General features: G+C 36.5%; 2 protein-coding genes across 2 annotated transcripts in view; one reads left to right on the top strand and one right to left on the bottom strand.

The window, feature by feature from the left end:
* Positions 1 to 5,258: 5,258 nt before the first annotated feature.
* Positions 5,259 to 7,307, top strand: LOC111411477. Its single transcript, XM_023042001.1, has 5 exons — positions 5,259 to 5,270; positions 5,379 to 5,744; positions 6,391 to 6,549; positions 6,873 to 6,971; positions 7,111 to 7,307. Exons 1-5 carry the CDS (start codon positions 5,259 to 5,261, stop codon positions 7,228 to 7,230), a joined length of 756 nt encoding a protein of 251 aa, XP_022897769.1. The 3' UTR covers positions 7,231 to 7,307.
* Positions 7,308 to 7,452: 145 nt separating this feature from the next.
* LOC111410691 (probable sphingolipid transporter spinster homolog 2) overlaps positions 7,453 to 9,140 on the bottom strand; it is a gene marked incomplete at its 5' end in the record, with an annotated part of 4,741 nt that continues 3,053 nt past the window's right edge. The window contains 4 exons of the mRNA XM_023041155.1: positions 7,453 to 7,736; positions 7,983 to 8,061; positions 8,377 to 8,505; positions 8,970 to 9,089. Of these exons, the coding sequence (XP_022896923.1) occupies positions 7,618 to 7,736; positions 7,983 to 8,061; positions 8,377 to 8,505; positions 8,970 to 9,089 (447 nt within the window). The remainder of the gene's footprint in view (positions 7,737 to 7,982; positions 8,062 to 8,376; positions 8,506 to 8,969; positions 9,090 to 9,140) is intronic.

The raw sequence follows: 9,140 nt of genomic DNA, 5'->3' as shown, positions 1-9,140 counted from the left end.
GCTAAATCGTGCAATCTTTCGAATAGTTGCAACATTCCATCTTTGCTAACTTTTTGCTCGAGCAGCGCTTCAAAAATCTGAGCAGAACACTTTTCGCCCGAATTTCGCTCGAGCGAGCGAACATCGAGCGACGGTGACGCTATCACTCGAACGAACATCGAGAGACAGTGTATTTTAGCCCTTTTCACCGTATTTTCCTCCAATATTTGGACCGCAATTTCTCATTCACCCGGAATTGGTTTTCAATGTCCAAATATACTACGATCATCTACTCGATGAGTAGAAGAAGTTGGCCTTTTTACTTTTATAATTTGACCAGCGGATCAAGTCCAAATATTCGGCCAAAATTGACACGTTAGTCACACTTTTCGATTTCAATTTTTACTTAACCAATTTTCGATCTTTAATGTTAATTGGGAAACCAATTTCCAACAATCCTCCACATGAATGGAAATTCGAGTATGCAAATGATATGCGACACGATACATACAATTGTAGAGAGAGAGCGGAGAAATGTTGCATCGGGCAAGGTAGCTTCCGGCTTTGAACCTTCCCTAGTAAAATATTATCGAGCTTACTTGGCTAGTTGGTGAACGTGATATCTTGAGCCGACCAGCCGTTAGTGTAAGCCAAGACAACGATACTCAAACATTGTCTTCCCTAATTCCGTTCTTGGTTCTCATGACTTGGTTCATTTTAGCCCTGAACCCCTCTTGGTTCTGCAAGTGTTTTAGAGAATTTAAGTCTTGAATAATTCTCATTGAAGCGGTCTCACTTCACACTCACATAGGTGACCTCCTATTAAGAGTATTCTGCCCTACTCCACTTGACTTAATCAAGATATAGGAATCATTAAAAAGTTATCTTAACCTCTTCCAATTCTGTAGAAAGCACTTTGGTATCATAGGAATGAGTTAGGAAATTATTTCCTAAGTGCTTCATGGAATCCTCATAACTTAGTTGTCCCTTTGAACCAAAATCTTGGGATCTCCAGTCAACAAGGTAGGGTTACCATAACAAGGACTCTAACGTAGTAGGCTTTAATCCCATTCATCTCAATAGGCAACGTATTTGATCTCTTGGCAAACCTTTCGTAAGCGGATCTGCAACATTCTCCTTTGATTTCACATAATCTATAGAGACGACGCCCATTGAGATCAATTGCTTAATGATATTATGTCTCCGACGTATATGTCTAGACATACCATTGTACATGCTGCTTTTAGCCCTTTCAATAGCCGATTGATTATCGCAGTGTATGCTTATGGCAGGTATCGGCTTAGGCCAACGTGGAACATCTTCTACGAAATTTCAAAGCCATTCTGCTTCTTCACTAGCTTTGTCCAAAGCAATAAACTCTGATTCCATAGTTGGTCGAGCTATACACCTTTGCTTTGAAGATTTCCATGAGATAGCAGCTCCACCAAGTTTAAACACATAACCACTTGTGGATTTGGAATCCTTCATATTGGATATCCAATTCGTGTCACAATATCCTTCTAATACCGCAGGATATTTTGTGAAATGTAATCCATAGGTCATGGTATACTTCAAGTACCTAAGGACCCTTATCAATGTCACCCAATGATCATGGCTTGAATTACTCGTGAATATACTAAGTTTATTCACCGCAAATGCAATGTCCGATCGAGTACAGTTTGTAACATACATTAGACTGTCAATTATTTGTGAATATCTTAGTTGTGACACACTTTCTCTCTTATTTTTTACCAAGTGTAGACTTATGTCAACAGGAGTCTTTGCAGGACTTTCCTGAAATACTTCAAACTTCTTAAATATTTTCTCAACGTAATGAGATTGGGAAAGTGCGATTCCTTCCGATGTTTTAGAGATTTTTATCCCTAGTATTACATCTGCCACACCCATGTCTTTCATGTCAAAATGCCTTATTAGCATTTTCTTGGTGTTTGTCAACATTTCATGACTATTGTCCATTATCAATATATCGTCTGCATATAGACAAACTATCACATAGGCATTCGGTGTATTCATCACATATGCACACTTGTCACATTCATTTATTTTAAATCCATTCAACAACATTGTTTTGTCAAACTTTTGGTGTCATTGCTTAGGAGCTTGTGTTAAGCCATATAAGGACTTAACAAATTTACATACTTTATGGCTTTCATTTCGAGACACGAACCCTTCAGGTTGTTTCATATATATCTCCTCTTCTAACTCACCGTTTATGAATGCCCTTTTTACATCCATTTGATGAATCTCAAGGTTATGTATTGCCGTAATTGTAATTATCGAGGTGATTCTCGTTACGGGTGAGTAGGTATCAAAGAAATCAAGTCCTTTTTTCCTATATCATTTGGCAACCAATCTAGCCTTATATTTGTTAATGGATCCATCCTGTTTCAATTTCTTTTTGAATACCCATTTACACTCTAAAGGCTTATTTCCGAGAGGTAAATCTACCAATTCTCAAGTATGATTTTGCATTATGGAATCTATCACGCTATTGATAGCTTCCTTCCAATGCGGTGCTTCTAGGGTAGACATCGCTTCCTCGTAAGTCCTTAGATCATTTTCTACCATATAAGTTAGAAAATGCTGACCAAATGATGTGGATGTTCTAGCCCTCTTACTGTGCCTTGGTTCTTCCTTATTTGAAGATCCATTTGCAGATTTATAAGTTCTCTTATTTGAACTTGACGTTTCCCTATCTTTGTAAGGAAATATGTTTTCAAAGAATACTGCATTCCTTGATTCAATTATGGTACCCTCGTGTACATCTTGAATATCGGATTATGTACTAGGAATCAATATGCACTATTATTATTGGCGTATCCAATAAATATGCAATCGATCGTTTTGGGACCAATTTTAATTTGTTTAAGCTTGGGTACTTCAACCTTTGCCAAACACCCCCATGCTTTTAAGTGTTGGTAGGAAGGGGAATGACCTTTCCATAACTCATATGGTGTCTCTTCCATTTTCTTAAACGGTATCCGATTGAGAAGCCTATTTACAGTTAAGATAGCCTCCCCCCACAAGTTCTGAGGTAAACCCAAACTTATTAACATCGCATTTATCATCTCTTTAAGAGTTCGATTTTTGCGTTCGGCAATTTCATTCGATTAAGGAGAGTATGGAGCCGTTGTTTGATGAATGATTCCATGTTCAGAACATAATTCTTCAAACGGTGCCCATATTCACCTCCTCGATCACCACGAATATTTTTAATTCATTTGTCAAGTTGCGTTTCAACTTCAGCCTTATATTGTTTAAATGCATTTACGACTTCGTCTTTGCTTCTTAAAAGAAAGACATAACAATACTTTGTACAATCATCGATAAAAGTTACAAAGTATTTCTTACCGCCTCTAGTTTGAACAAATTCCAAATCACATATATCACTATGGATTAATTCTAGAGGTACCGTGTTCCTTTGATTAAATAGAACGGTGTTTTAGCCAATTTTGCTTCAATACATATTTCGCATTTGTGATTAGGATTAATTTCAAGCGCCGGAATTAAACTTTGATTTATAAGTTTGCACAACGAATTATAATCCGCATGTCCTAATCGTTTATGCCATAAACAAGACTCAAGCAAGTAAACAGAATTTGTTACTTTATTCATAATGCTTTGTTTCAGTACAATAGTTAGAATGTTCATCTTGAACATTCCGTCACACGTATATTCTTTTCCTACATACATCTCATTCTTAGACAACACAAATTTATCGGATACAAATACAAGTTTGAAACCATTTTTACTAAGAAGAGATTCGGACACAAGATTCTTTCGAATATCCGGCACATGTAGGATGTTATTGAGGACTAATTCTTTTCCAGATGTCATCTTTAAAGTGACTTTGCCTTGTCCTTCAATCTTGAAACTTACAGCGTTCCCCATGAATAGCTTTTCCCCTTTCAGTTCTTGATAGTTGGAGAACATTGCTATATCAGCACACACATGACGGGTTGCACCGGAATCTACCCACCATTCCCTTGTGTTTCCAACCATGTTGCATTCGGACACAGCTGCAGATAAACTCATTTCATACATTCCTTCGGAAAGGTTGTCCTTCTCAATCATGTTGGCTTGAGCAGGTTTTCTAGGCTTTTGATATTCATTTGAACGATGTCCAGCCTTTCCACAATTATAGCATTTCCCTTTGAACTTTTTCGCCTTCTCGGAGTTATCTCTACGCGGTGCATCGTTTGAGATCTTTCGTTTCTTGTTCAAAGACCTTTGTTCTATTTCAACAAAGTTTGCTCCAAGTTGGTCAATAGGTTTCCTTTCATTTTTCCTATTGTCTTCTTCAATTCTCAAGCGGACGATCAATGCTTCCAAATTCATCTCCTTACGTTTGTGCTAGAGATAGTTCTTGAAATCTCTCCATATAGGAAGGAGTTTCTCGATGATGGCAGCCACTTGAAAGGATTCACTTAGTTCCATCTTTTCGGCATGTATGTCGTGCAAGAGGACTTGAATTTCTTGCACTTGGTTTATCACAGTTTTGGTATCTACCATTTTGTAGTCCAAAAACTTGCCCACAATGAACTTCTTGGTTCCAGCATCCTCGGTCTTGTATTTATTTTCCAAAGAATCCCACAATTCCTTGGCCTAGTTTTTAGAACTATACACCACATATAGTGTATTGTCCAACCCAGTCAAAATGTAATTTTTCCGTAGAAAGTCCGAGTGCTTCCATACATCCAACGCAATAATCGACTCACGATTATTTTCTCCCTCTTGTACGGATGGCACAGTCTCTTTTAGGAACTTTGCCAAATTGAGGGTAGTGAGATAGAATAACATCTTTTGTTGCCATCTTTCAAAATCCACGCCACTAAATTTTTTCAATTTTTCACCATACGGGATTGAAGTGTTTATAGCCATAAGCGTAACCATATTTGTATCGTTTTGACTTGAAGCCTCTACAGTACTCATTTCTATTACAAAAATAGAAAATTATCACAACGCAAAGTAAGGGAAAGGAATAGTGCACAAAGACTATTCCAAAATGAAGAACAAAGTATGGGTTAAACCAAAACCAAAACCAAAACCAAAACAACCACCGACAAATATTGTCTTAAGATTGTTAGTTCCGGGGTTTATGTGAGCGGTATGATAGTTGTTGGTGTTTGTATCAAAACAAATTAATGTTTAACCCACAAGAGCGTGATCAAACTATCGATATGTGAACTTGAAAGTGTAGCACAAAACCAGAAAATCAAGGTATAAAAAATGAAACAAGAAAAGGAGAAGAAAAAGAAATGAAATCCGAGGCAAGTGAAGACACTTTCTCCTTAAGACAATATTGCCCCGTTATGGTGCTCACGATTGACGGTACTTGTCTCCCAAGATACAATAGATGTTTAATCTTGTGGTAGCAGTACTTCACACCGCAAGAACCGGCGAACTTACGGAATTTCCCCCTCTACAAAGGGATTTTATGCAAGAAAAAGGGGGAGAGATTTTGTAAGAGAAGAAGAGTGCTCAATGTAAAATATGAATTGGTGTACCCTTTGGGACGTCCAAGGGGTCCTATTTATAGAGGAGGAAGGGGTGTGGATGAAGTGGTGTGGGTCAAATCGTGTAATCTTTCAAATAGTTGCAACATTCCATCTTCACTAGCTTTTCGCTCGAGCAGCGCTTCAAAAATTCGAGTAGAACATACTTCGCTCGCTTTTAGCTCGAATTTCGCTCGAGCGAACATCGAACGACGGCGATGCTGTCGCTCGAGCGAACATCAAGCGATGGTGTATTTTAGCCCTTTTCCACCATATTTTCCTCCAATTTTTGGACTACAATTTCTCGTTCACCCGGAATTGGTTTCTAATGTCCAAATATACTAGGATCATCTACTCGATGAGTAGAACAAGTTGGCCTTTTTACTTTTATAATTTGACTATCGGATCAAATCCGAATATTCGGTCGAAATTGACACGTTAGTCAACTTTCCGATTTCAATTTTTACTTAACCAATTTCCGATCTTTCATGTTAATTTGGAAACCAATTTCCAACAAAAATTTCTGGGGAAAAGAATGATATTGATGTAGCATATCTATTGACGTAAAGACAAATATGACAACATTTCATATTTCCTTTCTTTTAAATTTGGACTTGTTGAAATTTACCTTCTCGAGAGGAAAAAGGATTTTTATTTATTTATTATTGTTATTTTTTTTATTTTTTTTTTGAATTTGCAAATGGTGTCAATACAGAAAAGAGTTCTGTGTTTTTGCTGTGCATAAAATAAGAAGGAAGGAACCAGAGTTAATGTCATACAAAATGGCCTCATATTCACATCGTGTATTGTTTTGAGATTTAAGTTAAATGCTGATGCTACTTCATCACTCTAAGGTACTTTTTTTTCTTTTTTTCTTTTTTTGTTGGATGTGCAGATTTCCCCTTGGCATGATATACCTTTGCACTTGGGCAATGATGTATTCAATTTCATTGTTGAAAGTCCGAAAGAATCAAGTGCGAAGATGGAGGTTGCTACAGATGATCCAAGTGCTTCCCTTGTCAGTGACATTGACGATGTTGAGAAGCATTTCCCGGTATGTTATGCCTAATTTGTGTATCATTATTTATAAAAATTACAAAAACCTGAGCTGATACTTGAAATGTTCTGTGATAGATTTAACAGCTTATTATGTGTGGTTGGTTTTCCCGAAGAGTACCGAGTATTCACTTTGATGACTTTGTATAAATATCTCAAGAAATGGAATATTTAGCGATCTAATCACGGTATGAAGGATTTTATTTTTATTTTCTATTTTAAATCATGCTTCTTGTAGATTGAGTTGAAGTTTTATCACTTTATGTGTTTGTTTCTTGACATTTATTTTATTTGGAATTCTACTCGAATGATTTTCTTCAGGGAACTCTTACTGCAATCAGAGACTGGTTTAGAGACTACAAAATCCCTGATGGCAAACCTGCTAATAAATTTGGTCTTGGTAACAAGGCAGCAAGCAAGGTATCCTGTTACTAACCAAAATTTCTGTTTGATGCTGTTTTAAATTTCATTTCACAATATCATTATTCATTCTGTCCCCCCTTAATGATAAACGCAGTTGGACCACTATATTACAATCATTCTTCTTTTACAATTGCAGGATTATGCTCTCAAGGTTATCACCGAAACCAACGAGTCTTGGGCTAAACTTGTGACAAGATCCATTTCTCCTGGTGAGCTCTCACTTCTATACGTGTTTTGTGGCGAGTTTGGTACGTAGAAAGAAGCAAAAATTTTGCTTATTCTACCGTTAAGTCATCTAGTATACAAAACATGTCTCTAGCTGCGGGATTTTTTACCATTTATCAGTCTAAATATTTGTTTTTGAGATGCAAGTTATGTGCTATTTGTATTTTCTGCGTTGGATGACTCACTCTCTATGTGCGCTGGCAAGCTTTTGCTGTTTAACTACCTAAGCATCATATTTCAAACATATCAAACATGAAATAAAACCGGTAAAATATGCATAAACATTAGCATGGCAAGATTCTGTGTTTCCTTCTCAGGATAATATTACAAACATATGAACATTTTGGAACGTGATGTTATTTACATCCCATGATAAGTATCAAAGACAGAAATTCATCTACTGCATTCAACAAAAAGGTCATGCTGTCTCTTCCATTCTATTCTCTTCGAGCAATGGAGTTATGGCCCCCTTATCAACTGTAGTAAGGGGATGATTGCTGTCTTCATTGAACTTGTCTACGCTATGAAGAAACACTCCTGCCAAAAAGCACAAACTTTAATTCAGTAGTCTACATATTTACTCAATTAACATATAGATAATTCCGAACTGAGAAATAGAAAAAAGAATAGTAAAGATGGGCTAAATTTCATAGTGACAAGCAGGTGGCGTTTAACGAAATGACAGATACAAACTTCGCCTTGGAAATGCCTAATATCTCGGCCATCAACTTTTCTTACTGTCCTAATATGGTGAAACATGGAAGTAAACTGTAAAATCTTTACCAATAAACCATATTCCAGCTGCCAGAAATAGAATGGATGTTAGAATAAGAGCGGTTACCCTCCAATTGTTAATACGATCCTGCAGAAAGTAATCTTGATCAGGAGAATATCATATAATATTAGGATAAGTAATTTCACACGAGAAGTCTACCAGGGTAAAGCTCTTTTTTCTATTTTTTTTTTTTTTCCCTGTTTCTATTGCATGTCTAACAGGACAAGTTATAAAAAAAAAAAAAAAATTTCGATATTTTCTTTTGAACAGTGGTATGTTGCAACAATTTAACGCGATATAAGAACCCCTACAAAACTACCAAACGAAAGTAATGACTGTTGACAGTCTTGAGGAAGAACAAAGGAGTAGATAATAATCAATTACAGAAGCTGATTAGCGAACCTGAATAAGCCCAACAAGAGGAGAAGAAGGCACATCACCAAAAATGTGAATTGAAACAGTCGATATAGCCATAGATAATGGTCTCAAACTAGGCTTGACAGAATGTAGGCACACAAAATTTACAGGGCCCTGCAGTGGCAATATGATGTATTAGTGCGAACTAGTATCGACAATAACCGAAATATAAATAGCAGTAGCTGATGATAATGTCGATCTACAAAAGGAAACGGTGACTTCAAGTCAACAAAATAAAAAGATTTTTGCATTACCAAGTGTATGCCAAGCCCCATATTTCAAGCTCATTTGACCTTGCAAACTCAAAAATAATCATTGCCCTATATGGCGACATATGAATAGAAAAATGAAGCTTCTTGGACAGATATGCTAGCAAACTCGAATGGTGGAAAAGAATAAAAATAAATCTAGCTTAAAATTACCATCTTCAGCAACAAAGAAAATTTATAAACCTATGTACTGTATCCTCAATTGTATAATTATACAACTCAAATTTATAACAAATTTAGCAACATATCTATGATCAGACTGACAGATTACATGTGATATTGACGAGATTCATTCAATAGAAAATTTACCTGAGTGGCAAATACCAGCAGCTCTCCTATTGAGAAAAGAGCCAAGAAAGCATATAGGCTCTTAAAGCAAAATGAAGTGAAGCAGAATATTGCTCCAAGTAATGATGCAAATGACAGAACCTGCATCAGAGACAATGCATAAGATTTAGGGTGAAATAAAGAGGTTGTTTG

This window comes from Olea europaea, chromosome 15 (genome assembly GCF_002742605.1).
Source record: "Olea europaea var. sylvestris chromosome 15, O_europaea_v1, whole genome shotgun sequence".
Taxonomy (NCBI): domain Eukaryota; kingdom Viridiplantae; phylum Streptophyta; class Magnoliopsida; order Lamiales; family Oleaceae; genus Olea; species Olea europaea.
This window is presented reverse-complemented; position numbering and strand designations above follow the sequence as displayed.

Excerpts from the sequence above, each read along its gene's own strand:
- LOC111411477 (XM_023042001.1), top strand. Across the intron at positions 6,550-6,872 it reads ATGTTGAGAAGCATTTCCCG|GGAACTCTTACTGCAATCAG; the intron begins GTATGTTATGCC and ends GATTTTCTTCAG. Across the intron at positions 6,972-7,110 it reads GTAACAAGGCAGCAAGCAAG|GATTATGCTCTCAAGGTTAT; the intron begins GTATCCTGTTAC and ends TTACAATTGCAG.